At 36.9% G+C, this 25,125-nt stretch overlaps 1 protein-coding gene across 7 annotated transcripts in view; it reads left to right on the top strand.

Moving 5' to 3' along the window:
• LOC131434739 (protein furry) overlaps positions 1–24,591 on the top strand; it is a 433,830-nt gene extending 409,239 nt beyond the window's left edge. For all 7 annotated transcript variants that reach the window (XM_058601810.1, XM_058601816.1, XM_058601814.1 and 4 more), the window contains 3 exons: positions 3,107–4,473; positions 16,364–16,602; positions 23,810–24,591. In XM_058601810.1, the coding sequence (XP_058457793.1) occupies positions 3,107–4,473; positions 16,364–16,602; positions 23,810–24,126 (1,923 nt within the window). In that variant the 3' untranslated portion in view covers positions 24,127–24,591. The remainder of the gene's footprint in view (positions 1–3,106; positions 4,474–16,363; positions 16,603–23,809) is intronic.
• The last annotated feature ends 534 nt before the right edge of the window (positions 24,592–25,125 follow it).

Here is a 25,125-nt window from a genome sequence, read left to right as displayed (position 1 = left end):
ATATTTCGTTTAATTTTACTACTGTATTCAATAGATCAAATTCCTAAATTTTAGGGTTTCTCTTGGTTAACCGAAGTGTGAAACTATAAATTGTGAATTAGAATGCCGAAATTAATAGGAATATATTTGGTTTTGAAAATTTAACCACTTGTCTGAAAATTAAGTGATTAACCTGAAAAAATACACCTCGAAACTGAAAAAAGACGGTCAAAAGTCGGTACTGACTTTCACTGATTTTCAGGAGCTAACGTGTCTTCGAAGAAGTTTTATAAGATTATTTTAAGTTTCTTTTGAAAGTGACACCTTAATTTTTGTTGGTACCAATTTCGAATAAAAAGAATTTTGTTTTTCATAAAAAAAATTTTTCTGTCTCATTTTTAAGAAAAAAACATTTGAAGTATTTTTGCTGAAGATATAAGAACAGTTTTTTTGTTTTATCTACGTAGAATCTACCTCTATTACCTAAGTATCTACTACAAAGTGCGCGTAAACACGCATAAACAAATTCATGCTTGCACGCGCAACTTAAGCAAATTGTTGTGATTTTTATTTTGTTTACTTTTTGACAATTACCAATATTAGAAAAAATCTAAGTGGAACTCGATGCAATTTTTTTATGCCTTTTCAAAGTTAGTTTTCAATATTGAAAATCTATCAAAAGTTCAACACATATTAAAAAAATGAAAAAAAATGCCTTCCAAATAAAATATGAAAAAGTATTATAAAAGTACAAACCTTAACAAAGAGATTTCATTTTTAAGCGTTTAAATAAATTGAGTTATCGCGAAGCTACACGTTTTTTAAGACGATATGTTGATCGTGCGACCCTAACTTAGAGATGTGCGAAGCAGCTCATACCGGTGAGCAACTTCGAACCGATCAGCTCACTAAAAGGAATCGATTCAATGTATTGTATTGAGCGCCGTTTTTCTTACTCCGTTATTCTTTCATATGCATGATCGAAATCATTGATGCACAAATAACAATGCTATGCGAACTAACTTGTCTGCGAATTATTATTATGTCATATTTGAAAACATCTGCAAAAGTGGCATCCCTGAATGTACCTTAGCCTACTGAGTAAGAGGTAAGATTTCTTATTGACAATGGCTCTTTCAGTCTGTTAAAAAAGGATAGATACACATTTGGAAGAACGAACAAAGGCTCATGCATACATTTCTTCTCATTCATAACTCGCTCTTCAAGAGCCGAAGATCCGTTCAGCTCGTAAACTTGTTTCCACCTTACCAGCAGGGATGCCAGTTCATTTTTTCAAAACTCTGTGATTAAGTCAAAAACCTGTCTGTGAAAAATCTGTGCACGTTTCCCCGTTTCCATAATAGCTGATCGGAATCCTTTTGGTAAGCAAAAAAAAGTCTCACTATTTCCTTCCACTGTAATTTTTGGTGCAAAACTGTGATCAATTTCACAAATCTGTGATCGATTTCAGAATCTGTGTAAATCTGTAACAATTTTCAAAAACTTATGAAAATCTGTGCCATTTTTTAAATCTACAGAAGGTTGAAAATCTGTGAAACACAGATTAATCCGTGAACCTGGCATCCCTGCTTACCAGTGCGGTGAACTGGCGAGCTGTGGTTCTTTTAAGAAGAGCTGTGAGCTATCAGCTCTTCTTAAAGATACGATTCACTGCAATAGCTCATTTCTACGCTCACTGCAAAAGTAAGTTACAGAAATAGTAGACGCGTGACGCCCTCCGTTTCTTAACCATTCATGGTTTCGGCATGGCCATAGTGAAAATGAGTCACACAAATAGTACTCAGGATATTCTCATTGGAACATAAATTTTATTCTGAATATATTTTCCTATAAGTATTGTAATAGTTTGCTGCATTACGTTGCATATTTCGCTTCAGTACAAGGTTACAAACAAAGTATGTATAAAAAAATAACATCAAACAAGTTATGATTGGAAAACTAGTTTTAAGGGGGTTGTCACAATTCAATAACTAAAACTAACTTTGAAAAGGCCTAAAAAAAGTTTCATCGAGTTCCACTTAGATTTTTTATATAGTATTGAGCATATCTTTCCCTATAAATTTTGTAAAAATCAGCTGCATAAAGTTGCATATTTCGCTTCGGTGTAAGGTTTTATCATAGGTAAAATGTTGTATAACTTTGCCAGGAAACAACAAACCTGTGCACTACCTTCAACAAAAATATGGGATTTTTTATTTTCTTCAATTATTCCAAAAAAAGTATGCATAAAAAAATAACTCGAAACAATTTATGAATAAAAAACTGATTTTAAGGGGGTTGCCATAAAAATGCTTTGTATATCCGAAACAGTGCGACCTAGACTTTTGGTATATTTGACAAAGCAAATTATTTTCAATAGTTCTAAAACTTTGTAGAAGAAAAAAATTTCTATCTCTTCAGAAAAAAAGTAACGGTTATATTTTTTGTCAAAGTAGATCATGAACAATTAGGGATAGAATCAAATTACGCGGTATATATTTGTAAATAATTTCTTAAAAGCAACAATATGCATTAAATGAACGGTTTAACAGCTACTGATTTATGTCCACGTTTTTATTGATTCGAACTACTGTGCGACGAAGCCAAATGGTCCCAACATTTAATTGAAATTAATCTTATCTAATAACTGAAATTTTATTTCACTTTGAAACCCTTCTTTGTCATAAGCAGCCTCGAACGAAAGAGAAAGTTAAACGTTTAATTAATTATCCTTGTGTGAGGCTCATTCTTTGCTTTTTCATAGCTCAGCCTCGTTTCTTTCTCCATTATAAATAAAGTATAACCCATCGTTAGCTTTGTGTGATAAATGTTTGTATGAATTATCAATGGAAGGAGAGGTATGCAAAATAGGAAAACTCGTGACCGTTCGTGACAGTTCTAAACTATTGAGCGAGGTAGACTTTTTTTATATGCTTATTGAAACGACGAAAGTATAGCATTTATAATTATGGCGCACAGCACATCATAACGTAAAAAACAGTTATAAAAAGTAGCAAAAAAACCAATAGCACTTTTGAGCACTGGATTTATTCTGCTTTCGTCTCGCATAAACCAGCGCTTAACTTATTTGCACAACTTAAACTGTATTTATTTTCTACTCCTGCAGGTTATCTTCAGTCAATCATCGGATCTTCTCGAAAGACAGTCGTCGGCTGCCTCCAGCACGGATGAAACCTCCGGAGCTCAACAGGACCTTAGTGGTGGATCCAAACGAGACGACGGCCCACCAGACTTTGGTGTTTTCAAAGATTTCGATTTCCTGGAGTATGAAAGCGAAAGCATCGAGGGTGAATCGACCGATAACTTTAACTGGGGAGTCCGGCGAAGGCCGCTTTCGGAAGGTGACAGTGAACCATTATCTGGCACCAAGGCGCACTCCAATATCGACGAAAGCTTAAGTGAGAAGACTCCCGTATTGAACCGGCGTAAGAGACCGAACGCGGATGACTCCAGTGACGAAGAAGTGGAATCCGAGTCTCCTTTGGACGAGGAGCAGCGTCCGATCTTTTCCAAGACCTATCTCGGTGGACCACCGACAAGTTTGAGTTTACGGGAGCGAAGACATAGGAGGGATTCTGTGTCTCGTAGTGACACTAGTGGTTCTAGTGCCGGGGATCTCGGTGACATAACACCTTGTAATGCCTCACCCCATTTACCCGGTTTATTGTCATTCCGAGCTCCGATTCGGGATGAGAGTGAGGAAGTTTGGAGAAGAAATCTTGTTGGTTTGTTAATAAATCAACCATCCGGTCATGCTCCGGATCTATTGGGCCAGTTGTTCAAATTGATCAAAGAACTCTCCCATAGATCAATCTCAATTTCAAAAGAGTGCATGCGTTACTTTACCGGTACTGGAGTTCAATTAGGTCATCGTATATCAGTGTTATCCGATCTGTTGTCCTCTAGAGGAGAACCACCAAAAATATGGTACCACCAAACTTTGGCAACAACACCAAGGTTGTTCGAAAATTTACGATATGGCGTTTTGGAAGTTCAAGAGCATTTAGAAACATTTTTCGATAGAAAAGACACCGTTCTCGATAGTTTGGACACCGTTAAGACGTCTTGTAAGTTGGCTCTGTTTTCATCTGACATTGACTCGGCGAACGAAGGCACCGGGTCGAATCTCATTAGTTCCATGTCCACCGATCCGGCCACAACGGAATTGTTGATTGATCTCGGCCGGGGCTTATACAAACTTATGTTCCAGTTGCTGCTGTTGATTGAATCGGACCACAAAATCGCGATAAGTGTTGTTCAAAACTTGCGACAGAACGAAAAAATGCAAGACCTCTCAAATTTGTATGTGTCGGTTCGCGGTGCGCTGCTACGTTGTATTGATGATGCTGAGATGGAATCTCTGGACACGTCCACCTCCACGGAGGGAGAAAACACTCCCACACCCTCTCCTGGGCTGCCAATGAACAACTGCGAGTTCGAGAACAGTCTCATCGAATTGATTGATAATCAACGGTAAGTGTGCTTTCTTTCTACCAAACAATCATTCAATTTATCTCCGTAAAGTTAGATTCATGGTCAGTAGATAGTCCTAATAATAGCAAGTAAATGTATACCGAAACACATTACCGAATAACAGCACCGTTCGTATTTACAATCTCGGATAACGGGATTATAGCTTCCAGCAATTAAATTACCTAGCGTGCCCACTTCGATCCGCCCATCCCGCCATTTTCAGGCGTAAAACGTTTAATATTTTTTTTGCTGAACCTGGATACTGGCCATAATTTGGATCGCTTATTTCAAATCCTCCATCACTTTTTTCGGACGAACGAAAAGGAGTGAGTAGAACAGCTTTTCATTCACTTTTTTATCCGCAGGCAATTCACAGGCACTTTTCGCTATTCTGATCAGGTTTGTGTTGAGTAGAAAGATTATTACCGTCATTAATGTAGGGCAACGGCTGATGCTAATAAAATTTTAAACCCTTCATGAATATTTTATCGTTTTCAATGATATTTATCGTGGATTAGTGTTCTGTCAATTTATCGGGCAGTCTGTTGTTTTAATCCACTCTAGGGACAACTGGCACATTAAGAGGGGCGAAAGTTTAATCACTTGCTGTTGCTGTTTGAGGTTGGATCAATGAATGATGAAATTCTCTGATTTGTATAAGTATTTTAAAGGCACATTAACATATACAAATAGAGAAATGATACAAGACAAGATAGCGTTGTGCTCTCGATTTTCACAAGATGAGATTCAAATTTCCATTGGTCGCATGTAAAATTATAGGATGATATGACAACAAATATGAAAACATATGCTTTGCTCGCAAAAACAGCACCGGTTCATTCAAAGAATCAAATGAAATATCTGTGCACCTCGTAGACAAATTCTGAATTGCATCCGGGTTCGACAGTGCACAAATTTCAATTTCATGAGTGTGTTTTCATAAGTGACCATTAAATAAGACTTAAACTTTCAAAACTTCAAGCTCACTTCAGTTATTTCGGTTCTTAGTTTTCGACTCCGGAATTACCGGGAATAGTAATCAAAAGCTCTAAAACGGAACTCTCTTCGATTTCTTTAATTATACGGCTCCTGTATTGATTGTACGGCGTCTGCCACAAAATGTTTCTTGTTAGTAATGATTTGCGGTTAGCACGACATCTAAAAAAGTAATGAAATAATTAATACCAAATTTTTATGCTCTACTCCTAGTTCGTGAACGAAGCATTTGAGATTTTTTCGCATGAATGGTTATGTTTATTCTGAAAACCCCGTTTTAACCCACTTAGTGGTGCAATGATGCCTTTTTCATATTACTCATACCATCATAAATACTTCTATGAAGTTCTAAAAACAACTGTTCATTGAATAGGAGCAGGAAAGTTTGTTCGAACATAACCTAGCAAAATCTACGAATCAAAACACCCTATAGTTCCGTAATTTGAATTATTATCCACAATGAATTCAGGGATTCTCTATGAGACCGTCAGCCTTTTCGTTTGAATATAAAAAAATGTGAAAATCGATATGACCTAGAGGAAAAGTAAGATAGATCCTTTTTGCAGTTTTTTGGCCACTTTTTATAATATTTCCGAAATCTAATTTCGAGGACCAGAATAGCCGAAGCTGATTCGAATCACCAGCAACAAATATATGATGTGAAGTGAAGCCACCATCAGTTCAAGGACTTACCAGTGGATGCGGGTAGACTTACAGTAGCCCCGATATGACTCATCCATTCACCTTCTTACTATAGCTGTTACCGAAAAGCGAACAAAAAGGGTTGGGTGGATATGTAAGTACAGTCACTTACTCGTATTCCGCGGGAATAAAAAATGCTCTCCCAACCATAATATCCAGTGCATGGATGAAACATATCGCTATACATGCTTGAACCCGCCTGATGGTTTGTTTGAAAAGGTCGCGTCAGACTCATGTCAAACCTTCAGAAGGAAACAAGTTTCCTTCAAGTGACTTGGGCTGGTTATCCACAATCCCTCGTCCAGTCATAAATTCGTCCTATGCTCTGATTTCTCTTCTAATAAGGAGTGTATCGATAGGTAGTTAGCAACATTCAAACAGTTATTACTCTAAAATGGCTTAATTTTTTGCAGCGTGTTTTGCGGTGACATGTTTGTTTACATGTCAATAACAGCTGCGCAATCGATTGGTTTCGATACGGTTTATCGTTTCAATGATGAGTCGAATTGATCCGGAAACGCGAAAGAAAATTCTGCACACTTGGTGCTCAGAAAGTGGTGTTACGAACAACGAAATTTCAAAACGGGTGAAAGTGCACCACACCAGTGTCAAAAATATTATCGAGAAGTTCGGTAAGACCCTTTCCATGAAGGATTTATCCCGATCCGGTAGGGAAACGGGTCCCAGCCAGCCCGGCCGGGACTTAAAAGTGGTTGAGTACATGAGGAAAAACCCATCGGCGTCGACGCGGGATTTGGCGAACGGATCAAAGTTCGGAACTCCCTGAAAACGTACAAGAAACAGAAGGTGCCGAAAAAGTCCCTGGTACAGCAAGTTCAGGCCAAAACAAGAGCGCGAAAATTGTATAACCGGATTCTACAGAATAAAGATGGATGCATCCTGATCGACGACGAAACCTACGCCAAGGAAGACTCTCGAGCGCTGCCCGGACCGCAATATTATACGAAATCGGTGCACCAGGACCTGGACGATGCTGACACCACGGTGACGATGGAAAAGTTTGGGCAGAAGGTGTTGGTCTGGCAAGTAATTTGTACCTGTGGTTTGCGGTCGTCGATTTTCTTCACGAAGGGTACAATTAACGCCAAGGTGTACGAGGAAGAATGTTTGAAGAAGAGAATGCTGCCACTGTACAGAAAGCATAAGGCTTCTTCTCTCTTCTTGCGGGATTTGGCTTCAGCCCACTACGCCAACTCCGTTCTACAGTGGTTGTCAAAAAATAATGTACAATTCGTGGAAAAGGACATTAACCCACCGAACTGCCCGGATCTTCGGCCAATTGAAAGGTATTGGGCAATTGTCAAGCGGCACTTTCGGAAGGAAGGTACAGTGTCCCAAAACATGCAGGAGTTAAAAAAACTGGACAGCTGCCGCCAGGAAAGTCACAAAAGTAACTGTGCAGAATTTAATGAAGAATGTCAAGTCCAAAGTGCAAGCGTTTCACAGAAACTAAAATTTTCTTCAATATAATCAGTAAAATGCATAAAAATGTAATTTTTCTACAATATATCGAAAACTGATGTCAAAATATGTTTTTTTTCGCTGTTTTATTCAATAATCAATGTTGCTAACTACTTTTCGATACACTCCTTAGTAATAATAATATTCACATCTATAAACATAATATATACTATTATTATTGATGACATAATAAAAAAAAACAATATAATATAAAACAATGAAATGTATAATAAATAATAGAATGAAAAAAATATAGGTTGCGATATGATATGATGAATTTTACTATGTACATATGATGGGCTTGAATTTATATGCCATTTCGCATCCTCTCATTCTGCCATCAACGCATACCATCGACCAATTGTCACCACAGACACACATGTAGACATGAGACAGGAACCTGTGAAAACCAAGCTAACCTTGTGACGACCTTGATATTTAGTTAGAAGATTACTTTAAAAGTGATGACTTATAAGGAAATCATATATATATATTGCGCGGTGGTACATAGTACTACTCATATAATGCAATGCAGTATAATACCATACAACATATTATATAATAACATTAAATAATGTAAGACTATAATATATGAAATAATATGCTATGATTAATGTCGCAGTGTAATGCCGTTTTTCATTGAAAAACACTGGTGGCGTGGATTGCTCTGGTTTTGCACTTTCGAGCAGAAATGCAACATTCTGACGGTGTTTCATTGCGATTTCTGCTCGAAAGTGCAAAACCAGAGCAATCCACGCCACCAGTGTTTTTCAATGAAAAATGCCATAAGTTATGCTCTTCTAATGATAATAATAATAATAATAATTAAAATATAAAAATAATAATAATACATGATGTAATAAACAACATAATTATATGTTATAATACACTATGATAAACATTGTACTTTAGGATGGGCTTTTACTTATAAGTCATTTCGCACCCTCTCATTCTGCTGCTAACGCAGAAGGCGATAGCACTCAGCCGACGCCGTTCTATTGACCAAATGTCATCATAGACACACGGTGAGGCATGAGATAGGAACTTGTGATGATTTAGTTATCTCACCATTTAACGACCTCGTTTTACCAGCCACAAATATGACCTACAAATTAGCGGTATACTATTTTTAATGTTTAACCCAGTAGGTCCGGAACCGGAAGTCGGATCCAGATGACAATCAGGAATTTTATTTGGGATTATAACACCTTCTATTGAAACCTAAGTTCATGGAAATCGGTTAAACCATGTCTGAGTTTCATTTTGGAGTATTTAAAAACTATTTTCGATGCTTCCGGAATCGGAAATCAGGAACCAGGGCAGCCGGCATTAGTTTGATAGGCCGTATACTTACAATGTCTAACGTTTGGAATAGTTTCGAGTCCAGCTTAGAATTTTCCACGTTTTTGGCTTCGTCGCTTGAAGTGGCGCTATACATTGTTTACTACTCTTCATTCCGTTATTCTGGAACCGAAAGTTGTATTCGGATGAAATTCTAAAGCTTTGTATGGATCATAAGACCTTTAGTTTAAATCTAAGTTTGTGAAAATCGGTCACACACTATCAGAAGAATGTGAATAAGTAATCAGCTTAGGTGTTGGTTTTCGTTTCCTTTGTACACAGAAAGAAAAGATGAAACACGACATGTAAATCGATAGTACTATGAAATAGACATCAGTTGAAACGAAAATTTGATTAAAAATTAATAAATTAATTGATGTGAAATTACACTAAAATTCATTTAGTTTTTACCTATTTTTATATATATAAAAAATAGGTATAGAATTCGCTCAAACTTTAGAAAAATTTTCCGAGGCCCGGAGGGCCGAATGACATATACCAATCGATTCAGCTCGACGAACTGAGAAAATGTCTGTGTGTGTGTGTGTGTGTGTGTGTGTGTGTGTGTGTGTGTGTGTGTGTGTGTGTGTGTGTATGTGTGTGTGTCTGTATGTGTGTTGCCAACTAAGAGGTCGAGATCTCAGAGATGGCTGAACCGATTTTGATCAAACTAGTCGCAAATGAAAGGTCTCCCCGTCACCCAAAACGCTATTGAATGGTTTTGAGATCGGATGTTAACTTTTTGAGTTATACAAAGTTTTATGTCAAAATTTTCAGTTTTTTGACAGTATCTGTCACAATTGACCTTGAAAACAGAATATGTTTTCAGACTTAGATTCCGCACGGTAATACCTATCCAACAAGCCATAGATTGTTGAAATCCGTCCATTTTTAACGGAGATATCGAAATTTTTGTGTAAACGACTTTTCCCCCTATTCCAGCAGTACAAGTTTTGAGCGCTGTATGACAAAGAAATGCTTGGGAGCAACGGAAAACACGATTTTTTATACTGTTACATACAATTGTTTCTAAGTACCAAAAGGATTGTGTACAGCATCCTTTTTCATGACATTCAGCCTCGGAACGATTTTGGCACGGCTCGTTTTTGGCAACATAGTCGTTCGAATATGACATATATAAACCAGATGATGGCAGAATTTTTTTTAATTATTTTGTTTTAAACTACTTACAGCAATAAATGCTGGAACAACATAACATCCATATACCATTCGAATCAGTTCGTCGAGATCAGCAAATGCGTGTGTGACAAATAATTTCACTTAATTTTCACGGAAAATTTCTTTTCTACAAATTCAGATTCATACGAAAAATCGTATGCTCCCAAACAAAGTTCCTGCATTATGTTTGGTTCCGACCTCTGGTTCTGGAACTACAGGATGATATGTGAAACGAAATCAAAATTGTGTAACTCATTTTTCTCGTAGATGGCTAAACCGATCTAAGATTCAAATGAAATCTAAGAATCATCTAAGATTCAAATGGTTCAAGGTTCTCTAAAACATCTTGCTTTTCAGTCAGATCCAACTTCCGGTTTCGGGGATGTCTACTCCACATAAATTAATCAGGTTTATCAGGTTAGCAGATTTGGATAGTCGATAAAAAATTAACTTTTTTCAGTTTTAGTGGTATTCAGTTGTCGATCAAAATGCACCTAAAAATTTAATTCGTGCTATGATCTCTCAAAGATGTCTTAACTGATTTGCAAATATTTTGGAACAAATGTTAACTGTACAGCTACTCAGGTGAATTTATCTGACTTCGGCCATACCGCTTTTAGAATTCCGGTTCCAGTATAAAAAGCCTAATCAAATTTCAGAAACAAAAATTCAAATTAAAACAAACTTATATACAAAAATTAATTAATTTTATCCAATTATGACTTCCGGTTCTCGAATTACATGATGATGAATTTTTAAAATTCAAACCGATATAGAAGATGACAATCCCGAAAAGCTTCAAAGTTGGACTCAAAACTGTTGTAATTTATTCGCCATATGGCCATACGAATCGGTTTGGGTTATGCTGGTTCCTGAATACCGGCTCTGGAAGTACCTTAAATTACCGTAAACTCTAGAGTGGAACTTACATATCATGGCATGTTTAACCGATTATCACACTTCTAGATTCAAATTCGATCCGATTTGCAGTTTCGACATTACAGAGTAATGAGTGATTAAAATCACAAATTGTCGCTTAAAACGACGGTCATTAAAATAATATCATGAAAACTTAAACACCGAAGAATATTCATGCAAAAAACACATGCGGATTGATAAAAATAGGTATCATCTCACTGCTAGGTGGATTAAACACGTTTTTATTGAACAAGACTGTATATTTACAAACCGCTTCGTTTTGTAATGTAAATTACCATTCAATTGCCTGCTCCAAATATGTGCATGAATATAAATGTAAATTCACAAAATATTTTTATCTGTGTAGCGTGTACGAAACTGAACAAAGCCTGCTATGTGCATTGTATCTAAAGGCGAATTGTGATTTCTTCTTCTTTCGTGCAAGCTCGTACCGCTGCGTACTGGTTCTGTATCGTCATTTTATATGGCAGTTTAAAAGCTTTGTCACTCATTGCCCTGTGATTGCTGAACTGGAAGTCAGACCCGTATGAAATTTCACAGTAGTTTTTGTGACACTTTGAGCTTCAATTCAAATCAAGCATCGCTGAGAAATCGAAGTGTGTTCAACATTTGGAGTTTTTCTTCACAATTTTCGGTGCATTCGGAACATGAATTGGGAAACCCCTTTTCACGCTTTCACTCTGACAGCAACCTAATAGTGCCAAGTTGTTGTAGATGGCGGAACTGGCGTATCCGGCTTCCAGAAAGTCATAAGACTTTTCGTTAAAGTCGAGATTTGTGAAAATCGGTTCAGATATTTTTTAAAAGATGATGTGAGTTTGATTTAACAAATTTTGACCACTATTTACGGTACTTTCGGCACCGGTATATCCGATGTGAGTTTGTGTGGTCATCAACTTACAAGACCTTTTAACTACACTCTTAGAAAAAATGAAATTTACGCTTGACGTAAATTCAAGTATGCCGTAATTTTCTCGGCGATGACACAAAATTACATCTACTAACATGTAAACATAAATTTTGCGTCTGTATCGATGTGAGTTTCAGCTAAAACAACTGTGAAGTTAATGATATGACTTATCTTTAAATGCTTTGTATTGTGAATGTAAGTGAATCGCGACGCTCCTTTTATGTGCATCTATAAAGATGTAACATTTTTTAAGTGTGTAGAGTACCACTATTTCACGCACATCTAGAAAAAATCGTGTAAATTTACGTCTTACGACTTATTTTTACAGTTGACCTAACACATGTTTAAACAATTCCGACATATTTTTTATGTGCTAAATGTACGTTTACACGCCTGCTTGAAATACTGGGTATGTTTGACACATTTTCAAATCATTATTGTAAAATTCAGTCATTTTTCGTTCTTTAATTTCTCTTTTGTATATGACCGTGAACATGATCTTCTCAGCTATTCTTCCCATATTTTATACTAAAACCGTTAGTTAAAGTGTGATCGGCGATCTCTGTTCTATACATTGGTTCAAAGGATAAGATGATAGTTGATGTGAACGGTTTGAAATTTTGCATCATACCCGACGTTACTGCGTTTCTATGATATCACATGAATAAAAATCTATCACCGGAACCATGATTAAAAATCATGAAATCATGAATCATGTCTATCATGAATAATTAGTCATGATTTCATTATCAAAACGATTGATATCATGAACAATAACACATCATTCATTAAAATTTTTATGATATCCATTATTTTGCTCATGAAATTTCATGAGAAGACATGGTTCATGATTTCATGATTTTTAGAAAACCATGGTATCGGCTAAAGATTTTCACCCGTGCAGGCTGCAAACATGTCCATTTTAGCTCAAAATTTTTGAAAGAGTTTTTTTAAGGTGTCTAATCTTTTTGCATCCACCGCTTTGTTAAAATCGATCTTCACCAATTCCCCAGCCATTCGTTTTGGCACCATAATGGCAAACTTTAAATTAAGGAATTACAGGGTCCGCCGTGTAACTTTTTTTTAAACATGCAATAAAACACAAACGGTTCATTCGATTTCAAAATTTATTTTTTCATATTAAAGTACAATCCTTACGGTTAATTGTGGAATATAATTTTATTCAAATGGCTGCCTCGGCTGGCCTCGCAGTATGCCATACGGTCGGTCCAGTTTTTTAGTACATTTTCGATTGTATGCAGCTTTATTTCAGCTATGGCTGCACGAATGTTGTCCTTCAAGGCTCGAATTGAATAACATAACACTTATCTTTGACAGCCCACCAAAGATAATAGTCTAACGGCGTCAAATCACAGCACCGAGGCGGCCGAACGACATCTGAATTTCGACTGATAATTCAATCGTCGAAGACTGTGCGCAGAAGATCGATCGTAGCGTTAGCTGTGTGCCACGGAGCGCCGTCTTGTTGGAACCAAATAGTGTCCAAGTCTTCCTCTTCAAGTAACGGGCGCGGAAGCGCTCGCCATTAATCATGGCGCGGAAGCGCTCGCCATTGACCGTGGCGGCGGCTCCTGCCTCATTTTCGAAGAAAAATGGCCCAATGATGCCACCAGACCAAAATCCGCACCAAACAGTCACTCTCTGAGGATGCCTCGGCTTCTCCATGACAACTTACCGGTTTTCCGTCCCCCAGATGCGACAATTTTGCTTATTAACATACCCACTGAGATGAAAATGTGCCTCATCCGAGAAGATGATTTTTTGGCAAAAATCGGCAAAAAGCCGATCGCAAGCCCACTTGGCACTATTTTCACGCGTTCCTCAAGCGTATACACAACCATTTTCGTTCAGCGGAAGGATAAAACTAAGTTTCTGTCATATCAGAAGTGACATTAAGGTTACCAATGTCGAAATAGTTTAAAAAAAAAAGTTAGATGGCGGACCCTGTAGATAGTGCTCTTGTTTCTGTACACGGAGTATCAATCCTGTACCTTCGAGTACCAACTGCCAAGAGAAAGGACTACTTCAATTCAGTTATCGTTGGATATTATTTTTCTATTTCTACAGAAAATGGGACATGTGGGCGATGACTGTATTTGGTTATCTGTAAGTAGAGAACGAATAGTGAAGAAATAAGTTTCTTGACCCCTCGGAATTTATCTATACGGGTTATATAGGTTTCGAAAATGTGTGCTTGGACGGCGTCACTACTTCATTTTTCCTTGACTGACTAAATCATAGTAACAGGATCGTGCAGATGATACTACAAATAAATGATAGCCTACTAAACGTGATATTTAATGACGAAACTCGACAATCTAATTCATTTGAAAATCTCTGCTACCTCTACCAGTTGCAGTGTAAAATCGTTTTCCAGGAAGCTGTATAAAATCTTGACAATCTTGACGAACGTTTCATCATCCTTTACTACACAATCAATCTTCGGCAGAATCTTCGTGTACAGTTGCCGATATTGAGTGGCGGTCGACTGGTTTTGCTTATCGCTCACGATTGGCTGTTACCACCTGCACGTTAGCCGACAATCTGGCTTATGTTTTTCTAGATGTTCGATTGTTGATGACATTGCTGGGATGTTTGCGACATCTTGACCGAAGAGTTCCGTTTGAAATTAATAGTCCCTCGTTTCAATATTTTTGCAACCTCCTTCTTTTGATTTTCCGCCGACTCTGTCTTCCTGGCTCTCGACAAAAGTTATCCGATAACATTTATTACGTTGGTCACATTCAACAACTTAGTTGACTAGCTGTGCGAGTAGTTCGGTTTCTAACGATGTGCGAGCCATTTTTTTCTTGTTTCTACTTCTATATTGATTTCATTCTCTGTTTTGCTTAATTTCTACACGACTTTAAAATGAAGGGTGTGCCGTGTTTTTTATTTCAAATCGAGATTATAGAAAACAATCTTATTTGCAGGAACAACAGTTTAAAAATCATTAATTTATTTAATCTACAGACAAAAACAGAATCCAGTTTCATCCGATCATTTTGGATATCAGGAGTTAATCACAGGCCAGAAAAACGTTTTGGTTTGATTTATTCAGATTTTTTCTATATTTTATAGTAAGTCTCTAGAGGAAAATCAAAAGCATGGTGAACATATGCTCATTGCCATCGGGGATGGTTATTTGATCTTCACTACGGTTATTCTTTTTCCCATGAAAAAGTTTAGAATACGTGACGAATTACCGCGGAAGGGAGTCTCTGGTTGCTTTTTTTTACAGCGTTGATATTTGGTGTCATCTAATGTAAATTGATGTAAGTTTTTGCATGGGTTAATTTCCGCTGTTCAAAAACGTGACTTGAGTAAGCTAAAGTCATTTATACAGAAGAATGTTTGCGTAAATTATATGCACTCGTTAATATCACAAGCGCAGGACACAAGCAGTTGGCTCATTATTCGTTACTTTTGCATAATGTGATTTGGTTTTTTGCATTTTATGATTTGGTACCCTCATTGCGTCTCCCGGAGATGTTTTAATTTTTGTCCGTTGAAAGTAAGTTAACATCAATTACATTATTTCGAGTTCAAACTTTTTGTTACGTTTTTCGTTTGAAAAGAAAATCCGCTCTGTTGCATTCCATACCACGTTCCCACAGGTTCTCCGCAGGATTATCACCATTTGCCGTGTTTACGGTGCGATTGGTTATATAATCAATGTACATTTGTGTTTATTTGATACGACTCGAATGATTGATAGCACAAATGACGATCCCGATTACACAAGAAAATGGTAAAACAAATATTTAAAATGAGCAAATATTATAGTCGATAAAACATTTGTGGCTATAATCTTTATTCTCGTTGGTATCGTTTGAATTCATAATGTGTAAATATCCCGGATTTACAATTATGTGCTTGACAGCGAGAGAGTGATTGCATTTTTAATGATGGAGTTTTCCGAAAACTTTCAAATATTTTAAATTCATTCGAATGGAATTAATTTTACCCTCACTACTATTTCATTTTTTAAAAATAATAAAACCTTAGCACTTAGCAATAATCGCTATCCATGCATACCAAACATCTTTTAAATGAAACTAGTTATTCTTTAGTTGAATTGAGCTGAATTGGCGTCAAATGATGTGGTGTACTAACTTAAAGAGTAATGTTATGCATTTTAAATACCATTATCAGAACATATTGTTAAATCATTGTCCTTATTGTACTGACGGGTGTTTGCATTTGAGAGAATGATATGCAAAGTATTTTTTTTACATCCGTCCTCAACATTTACCATATTGGTCTACCCAGTAATGCATCTCATGATTTTTCCTCGTTTTCTTGTTTTTTTCCTTTCAGCTGGTCGGCAGCCATAAATCACGTCAAGCAGCACAAACAGATGTCGAACCTGTCGTCCTCCAACTACAATCTCTCGGGAATAACTGGCGGCAATGGAATCAGCGGCGGAGGCTCTGGATTGCAACATGATGCTAACTTTGGCACCAGCGCATATAGCTCGACATCAGAATTCAAATCCACCGATGATTTATCCATCATCTTGAATATCTACTCACAGAGACTGACAAAGGATCGAAACGGTAAGCGGTCGTATCTTTTATTTTGATTAACAAGTGTTGGATGTTCCATGAATGTAAGTGGTTATTCGTTATTTTGGAGAGTCAATGGAAAACAGTATTTAGAAAAGTCATATAACTCTTAAACGCCAAAACGAAGTAAAATACTACCTTCAGCCAAACGATGGTTTCTGATGTGCCCTTTAAGTGTCTCACACAATTTTTTTTTTAAATGATAAACAAGAAAACTACTTCGTTTTTGCAATGACTGAGCGGAAATATATATTGGAGAAGCCAAGTGAAAGAAAAACTAACAGAAAAGATGAATTTTTGGAAAAAGATACGCTCAGAGACAGGACTCGAACCTGCGTTCTTATGCATTCCGTGCATACGCGGTAACATTTCGCCACTCTGATCTTGCTTTAGCCACACTAAAACTCACAGACATAGCAGCAACGTACATCGAACATGGTCTACATCCTGGCCGTCACCCGACCGACACCTTATATCCAAACATCTTCTCTGTCCATCAAACACTAGTCCTCTCGCTTTATACCTATTTCTCCGATCAAGCATTGAGTAGGAGAGTGTATTTATAATCGCTTGTCACCTTCTTTAATGGTGCCAGTCGCTGGCTGGACATCGTCAGCGACAGACCCCTATGAAGATTGTATTGATTGTCTGCCCTTTCCTACCAGAAGCAGATTGTTACGGAAAATCAAACCGCAATTGTTTTTAACGATTTATTAATTTTAGTTTGACGTAAAGCCGCCATGACTAAGTTCAGTTTTTGCAATGACTGAGCGGAAATATATATTGGAGAAGCCAAGTGTTAGTTTTTCTTTCACTTGGCTTCTCCAATATATATTTCCGCTCAGTCATTGCAAAAACTGAACTTAGTCATGGCGGCTTTACGTCAATCTAAAATTAATAAATCGGTAAGAAAACTACTGCCGAAAATGGATATTTCGCCTAACCATTTCAATTGATTTATTCCCAAAATGATTGAATTTGAATGACCGAGATTTGAATGCCCGAGAGCTGCCCCAGAGGCGCCTAAACAACTTTTGATGTGTTTATTTTAGCAACTTGGGGTCGCTCTGGATCGGACTCCAATCGCGTAGTTTCGCTCTGATAATTTTCTCTGGTCGCACCACGTATCCAAGCGAGTTTGTTTTTTTTTTCTTTTTTATGAGTTGTTTTTAAGGACGCGTACCACGTTCGTTTTACTCGGAGTCAGAGTCGTCCGCGGATAGGTTAAAAAACAAAAACGGTATAAGATACAGTTTGATACCGTTGTTCCGAGCTAGTAGGCTATGGCATTGATATCAACAGAAATTTTCAGCTTAAGCAATCATTCATACAACCAGCTTCAAACTAGAAAAACGTGATTAATCCACCTAGCAGTGAGATGATACCTTAGGTATTTTAGTTCTCTTGACATTATTATAATTAAAACGATTAAACAGCAAATTGAGATTTTAATCACTCATTACCCTGTAATGTCGAAACTGCGAATCGTATCGAATTTCAATCTCAACGTATGACAATCGATTGAACATTCCATGAGATGTCGAAGTAAGTTCCACTTTAGAGTTTTTCGTCATTATTTATGGTACTTCCAGAGCCGGTATTCAGGAACTAGCATAACCCAGAATGATTCGAATGGCCATAAATTAATACGCGTAAATTAATCGGTATGAATTTTAAAAGCTCATCATCTGTAATTCCAGAATCGGATAAAATTGACCAATTTTGTGTGGGACCTTAAGTCCTTTAATTTGAATTTTTGTTTTTGAAATTCAATTTGACCTTTTTGAGAAAATGATTAAGCTTTGAGAAACGATTCGATACTGGAAATGAATTTTTCATGCCAAAAGGCTTAGAATTGCAAGAAACGTCGAGATTTAGTGTCAACACGAAAATTTTTTTTTTTTGAAAATATGGATTTTCTGGGACTTAGTAAAAATATCAAAACTCTCAGAAAGTCGGTCTTTAAAAAAAAATTTTTTTTTGAGTTAACACTAAATCTTGACGTTTCATGCAATTTTAAAATTTTTGGCACCAACAAAAATTTTCGATTTTCCTTTGGTGCTTTTTCAAGATCGAAAATTTTCAAACTTTTGCCGCTGGGCATTACCCCGTAAAAAATTTTGCATGAGGACTTTTCTCGAGATGCTTAAACTTCTGAACAATAGCTTTATCCCAAAATATTGGCACCCTTATATACATTAGAGCGGTAAAAAACAACGTGTTTCGTCGGTTACGTCACTTATACCATTATATCTCCGGAACCAAAAGTCACAGCCATTTGGTCTTCGAACTTGATCAATGGTCCGATAGTAGCTTTCGAACGAGCATAAGTTTGTTCAAATCGGTTCAGCCATCTCTGAGAAAATTGAGCGCGTATAAATATCTTTGAAAAGTGCACACACACACATACACACACAGACATTTTCCGATCTCGTCGAACTGAGTCGAATGATTTATAACACTATGGGTCTCCGAGGCTCCGTTCAAAAATCGGCTTTTCCAGCAATTCTTAATACCTTTCTATAGCGAAAGGCAAAAACGAATAACTTTTTCGAATCGTACCGAGACGCCTAGGACATTGTGCAATCTTTCTCATGTTTTGGTACACAACTGCAAAACGGTACACAATGAGTTCTGATATGTATCATTGTTTGGTTGGTATTCACGGTCACGGTACCCGGTACCACAATAATTAGGCATCCGATTATACCATTTCGTATGCTCAGACTCTACAGACCAGAAAGAATATTATCCGAAAACTTTGAACAAAAAAGGCGATTTTTTGATTCTTTTACTCCGAAAAAATTATTTAATTAGATTAAATGAAAAGGTAAGAAGATGGCTTCTTCAGTAAAGTTGCTCAAAATAAAATTTCCTACAACTTCGCTGTGAAGTGCAATAAACTTTGAATTCAATTAATAAAATTAGAATTCAGATTTCAATCCGAACATGAACCACCCTAATGATCTTTTACATAAAAAAATGCGTCTGTTGAGCACAAACAGCTTTTGCTATTTGGTTTTAATTGCCGCATAATGTCTAACTATATCGATTTCGATTGGTTCTTTTCGGCAAGCCTTAACTGAGAGAGACAAAAGATATGAAATGAAAAGAGGAATAGGTATTCCAGATTGAATCAGGTGTCAGTAGCATAGTGTGATGAAGAACTACACTTGTTACACGACCATACTTGAGGACCCGAATTTAGTGTTCGTCCCCCTCAAGCAGAGGGTAAAAGAGAATTCATTTCATTCTTCTGATCATGCTTATATGAGCCTGTCTAGCTTTTCCGTTCTAAATTTATAACTGATTCAATCTAGAATACCTATCCGTCTTTTCATTTCATATCTTTTGTCTCTCTTAGTTAATGCTTACCGAAGAGAATCAATTAAAATCAATATAACAAACAATTTTTGTGAAGACACCAACTACAAAAAAAAAATATTTATTAGCGAAAGTATTATTGTCTTGCTAAATTCCCGGACCAGAAAGACTTTTGATATCTTGACCACTCGATTTAAAATCACATAAAAGGGTTTCAATGTTCATCATAAATAGAACGTCCAGCCGAAATATTTGACCTATTTGAAGGATTCTATTTCATTCTGCTACTATTGCAAAAGGCAACACCGTTCTATTGACTAAAATGGCTTGGCATAGGCTTCAGATAAGAATTAGTTAACACAACGACTCTTCGACCGTAGCTTATATGGTTCATTGAAAAAATAATCGTTAAAAATTCTGATACGTGAATGACGAACACCGCAGATAAAACATTGACTGTCTACAACATTACAGGAATAGTAGCCAGTGCATTTCCACTCGCATTCACACCCTTCAATATTCGAACGTTGTTTCAGAGTATAGCATGTGCCTCTACAATTCTGAAATGCTTCCTCCTAAGGAATTCCTGGCAGGATTTTTCACATATCGACCCAACATCGAGCAAAACTCGTTAATCTGCGCAGAATTTGTTGCAGATGTAGGACTCTGATACCATCCCAGTAACAAAAAACCGACATGGTTGATTTAACATAGAATGGATACCAGTGCGAGAGCGAATTTTTCTCCATGACCCGTCTGAGCATCACGGGTTAGCACGCTGCTGTGAGGATTCGCTCTGAAGCAACAAACGGTCGCTCATTCTTATTTTGCGATCCGATTCTATATAGGCAGCTGATAATTGCGGTAGAATCATTTTACTATTGCCGCTTATTCTTACTATGTGCATATAACCTTTTGTGTCTATCAAAATGTCTGTGAACGCTCCACAGAAGAGTTTTGAAATATTGCAACCTAGTGTGCGATTCATCAAGTGAAAGCATCGATTCGGTTTCCTGCTATAATTGTCAACTTGCGATTCTCTCTTGGTCAATTCCACACAGCGCCGATCATTTCAAAACTGTATCTAGTTTGGTAAGGGCCGTGACATACTTAGAGTGCGCTTAGAAGAAATGTAGAAAAAATCTCTCACGGTTCATGTATTGAGATGCAGCCGGTTTTTGGTAGATGATTCTACATGATTGACGATGTTGTATACAAGAGAAATATCGAGTCACTGGAAACGCTCTTTCAATCTTTAATAAATAAAAGTTATGAGTCAAGAGTCTCCGGCACTTTCATAAAGGATTGGCATTGATAATGCCTCAACTTCACTATACTGGACCGGGTGTCAATAAAATAAAATGCAATGCGGGATTGGATTCAGTTCATAATTGTGTTATAAAGATCGCTATGAATACTTTTTTTTCATCAAATGTGGTAAACAAACATTTAATTATTTTTCAGCATAATTTCAAAGCTACTATTATTAAACTTAATTATAATCATTTAACTTAATTGACATGGTCTGATCAAGTAAAATATTTTGGTTTAATGTTTGATAAAAATCGGAATCAGGAAAACCACATAGTATTATAAGTAAAATTCGAGCAATCTTATATCGAATCGATGACTTGTTTATAAAATTAATAAGTTTGTACGTTCCCTTATTTTCGACAAAAAGACAAGCAGGTATACAATTTTTCCTACAACAAATATCATAGTATTGCCTAAGCAAATGATTTTATAATGGTCATAATTTAATCAAGTCAAAAAAAAGTTGAAAAATCGTCACTTCTGAATGAACCCTATGACGATTTACTTCAATATGTGTTTCTTTATGAATATATATAACGAAATTCATTATTAGTATAATATTAAATCGTTTCACTTTGTTAAGTATTGGTATATTGAGGATTCTATTCTAGAATTGATTTTTATGTGACTTTAAAATCATAAGGGAAAGGGGGGCAAAGTGGAGTTTTATTGATGTCTCTTCTGGTTTATAGTGCTAGCCACCGAAAAAATTAGAAACTTCGTTTTGAAACACCCTCGAACTTTACCATGTGTTTTCGTCTACCATGTAACTTTTTTTTAAACATGCAATAAAACACAAACGTTTCATCCGATTTCAAAATTTATTTTTTCACATTAAAGTATAATCCTTACGGTTAATTGTGGAATATAATTTCATTCAAATGGCTGCCTCGGCTGGCCTTGCAGTATGCCATACGGTCGGTCTAGATATTTAGTACATTTTCGATTGTATGCAGCTTTATTTCAGCTATGGCTGCACGAATGTTATCCTTCAAGGTTTGAATTGTCTCTGGCTTGTCCACATACCACTTATTTTTGACAGCCCCCAAAGATAATAGTCTAACGGCGTCAAATCACAGCTCCGAGGCGGCCAAACGACATCCGAATTTAGACTGATAATTCGATCTTCGAAGACTGTGCGCAGAATCGATCGTAGCGTTGGCTGTGTGGCACGGAGCGCCGTCTTTTTGGAGCCAAATGGTATCCAAGTCTTCCTCTTCAAGTAACGGGAAGAACCAATCGCTAATCATGGCGCGGTAGCGCTCGCCATTGACCGTGGCGGCGGCTCCTGCCTCATTTTCGAAGAAAAATGGCCCAATGATGCCGTCAGACCAAAATCCGCACCAAACCGTCACTCTCTGAGGATGCATCGGCTTCTCCATGATAACGTGCGGGTTTTCCGTCCCCCAGATGCGACAATTTTGCTTATTAACATACCCGCCGAGATGAAAATGTGCCTCATCCGAGAAGATGATTTTTTGGCAAAAAATGGCGTCTTCTTCGAGCTGATCGCAAGCCCAGTTGGCACTATTTTCACGCGTTCCTCAAGCGTATACACAACCATTTTGGTTGTGGAAGTGGAAGGATAAAACTAAGTTTCTGTCAAATCAGAAGTGACGTTAAGGTTACCAATGTCGAAATAAGCGCTAGTTCAAAAAAAAGTTAGATGGCGGACCCTGTATTTAATTTATTAGCGAAGCAAAGCTCGACAAACAAATTGTTTTTTCAGGTCGTTCTTAACAATTACTTAACGTTACGATCATTTAGTATACAAAATAGCTTTAGGCGGGTTATTAGTTCCTAACGACAATGCAATGCACAATATGTTATACACAATATATATCTCATTTAAATCGTAAAAATAATCATTAAACCACAATTCTCTCGCTTTGTACCCCCCACCCTTCCCCCATATAATGACTTTATAAACTTTGGAATACAAGAATTTCTAGAACAGGTTGAATAAATTGTTATGATAGAATCTAATCGTCAATTTTCTCATGCGCAAACAATCCACGCATTTTGACTAGAAAAAGTTTTTAGCTAAATGCATCCACCATAATAAAACATTTGTATTTATTAAGTGAACCTAAGAAATCTTTCATTTTTAATGTCATTGTGCTCTGTAGTATCTAGCATACAACTCTGTTTTTTCGTAATAAATGACTTAACCGTGCATTATATTTGTCACACAAACTTGGCTGGTTAACTAAAATTAGTCTTCATAGTGCGAATGTGGCGGATATACTTGCGCTACTGTAGATTATTGTTATCAGGCACGTGGTTTATTTTCTCGCAGGGTATATCCAGTCTCCTATTCCACTTTGTTGTCATATCTATTTTTGGAAAATAACAAATGTCGTATAAATCAGCGTTGGCTATATTCAAATTTGTTTCTCAGAAGCCAACAATGGTCTATGGCACAGCGTGAATTGTCACAGTCAAACACCACATTTATTCTTGCTTGTAATCATTGGATTCGAGGAAACAAAAAGCACAAAGCACACCCTTTATGCACAAATGATTAACATTCTCCATTCTCACTTAATCTCTCCCACAGATGTATTTATCGCGTCCCGGTCGGAAATTGAGCTGAGTGAAATTTATCAAATTCTGATGGAAAATCTGTTGCACGTGTCGTCTGCTCTGTCGAACATGGAAATTGGTATGAAGCCAACGAACAACACCAGTTCGTCATCATCAACGGGAACTACGATGACGACCATACCGGCTGTCTCCGTTGGTTCCTTGTCTGGTGGTGTTGGACCGAGCGGAACAGTGGGAATGGCGGGATTGCCGACACCTGCCCAGCATGGCCCGGTGCTGGCGTCGACCAATCCATTCAAAGATACGGTCGATATTATCACAACGTTATAGGTCAGGACAGAACGTAGTTCGACCTAGAAAGTCAGTGCCTGAAAGAGGATTTATTAATTACTTTCAATTCGGTTCGTATTGTCAATTCTAATTACATTGATTGATTCGTATTATTTCTGTGACCCATACAATGGGAGCATCCGGGAGGAAGTAAGACAAATGTTTTTGAAAGTAACGCGGTAGATGAGTGAGCGATGAGTTGAAATGTAGCTAATATTAGAGACTTATTCGTATTATCTGAAATAATCAATCCTAGTTTAATGACAACGTTTTGCATGCTGCAGAAATGGCAAATATTATACATGATTAAAATCGAAATATTTTTTTTTGTTTAATTGATTTCTGAATGGCACAAAGACTAATGGTTTTCACAATTTCGTGAACTGAATACACATACGTATAATACATGTTTTAGCTACTTGATGCACCATAATTTTAAACAAATAAAAACTACATTACAATAAATTTAGAGGGCTCACTTTTATTTTGTAAAGATAATCACAGGATTCCTTCTCATTGTTCAATAACTTGATTTTCTGCAAGACCAACCAGCGTAAGTATCGTATTCGAATAGCATTCCGAACTGTCTGAGCAGTGTATTAACTGAGTTTCTTATTTACTCATCAAGCAAACATAACCGAGGACTTGCTAACGAGAGAATATAGGAAAACTGAAACAATGTAATTCCTTAAAGATAAACTTTTCGATTACGAGTTATCAGTATCTTTCTATTTCCGTTTGGAGCGGGCAAACCAGAAACCTTACAGAGAAAGGAAAAGACCAAATTCCGCTTCTGTCGTGTCGGTTAACAGTGAAATAAAGTTGCTTAAAGTTCTGCTTCGAATAAGATTTTATATCCCCAGCATGTTAACAACAAGAAATCACCATTCCCAAGTTGTTCAAGTTCATTCTTTGTTTGTACCGCTTCCCCCTAGATTTCTGATCAATAGTCGCACAAATCGCTAGATGATATTAGAATGAGAACAAATAAAATCCTAG

This window comes from Malaya genurostris, chromosome 3, assembly GCF_030247185.1.
Source record: "Malaya genurostris strain Urasoe2022 chromosome 3, Malgen_1.1, whole genome shotgun sequence".
Taxonomy (NCBI): Eukaryota; Metazoa; Arthropoda; class Insecta; order Diptera; family Culicidae; genus Malaya; species Malaya genurostris.
Note: the sequence above shows the minus strand (reverse complement) of the source record. Positions and strands in the feature narration are given on the sequence as shown.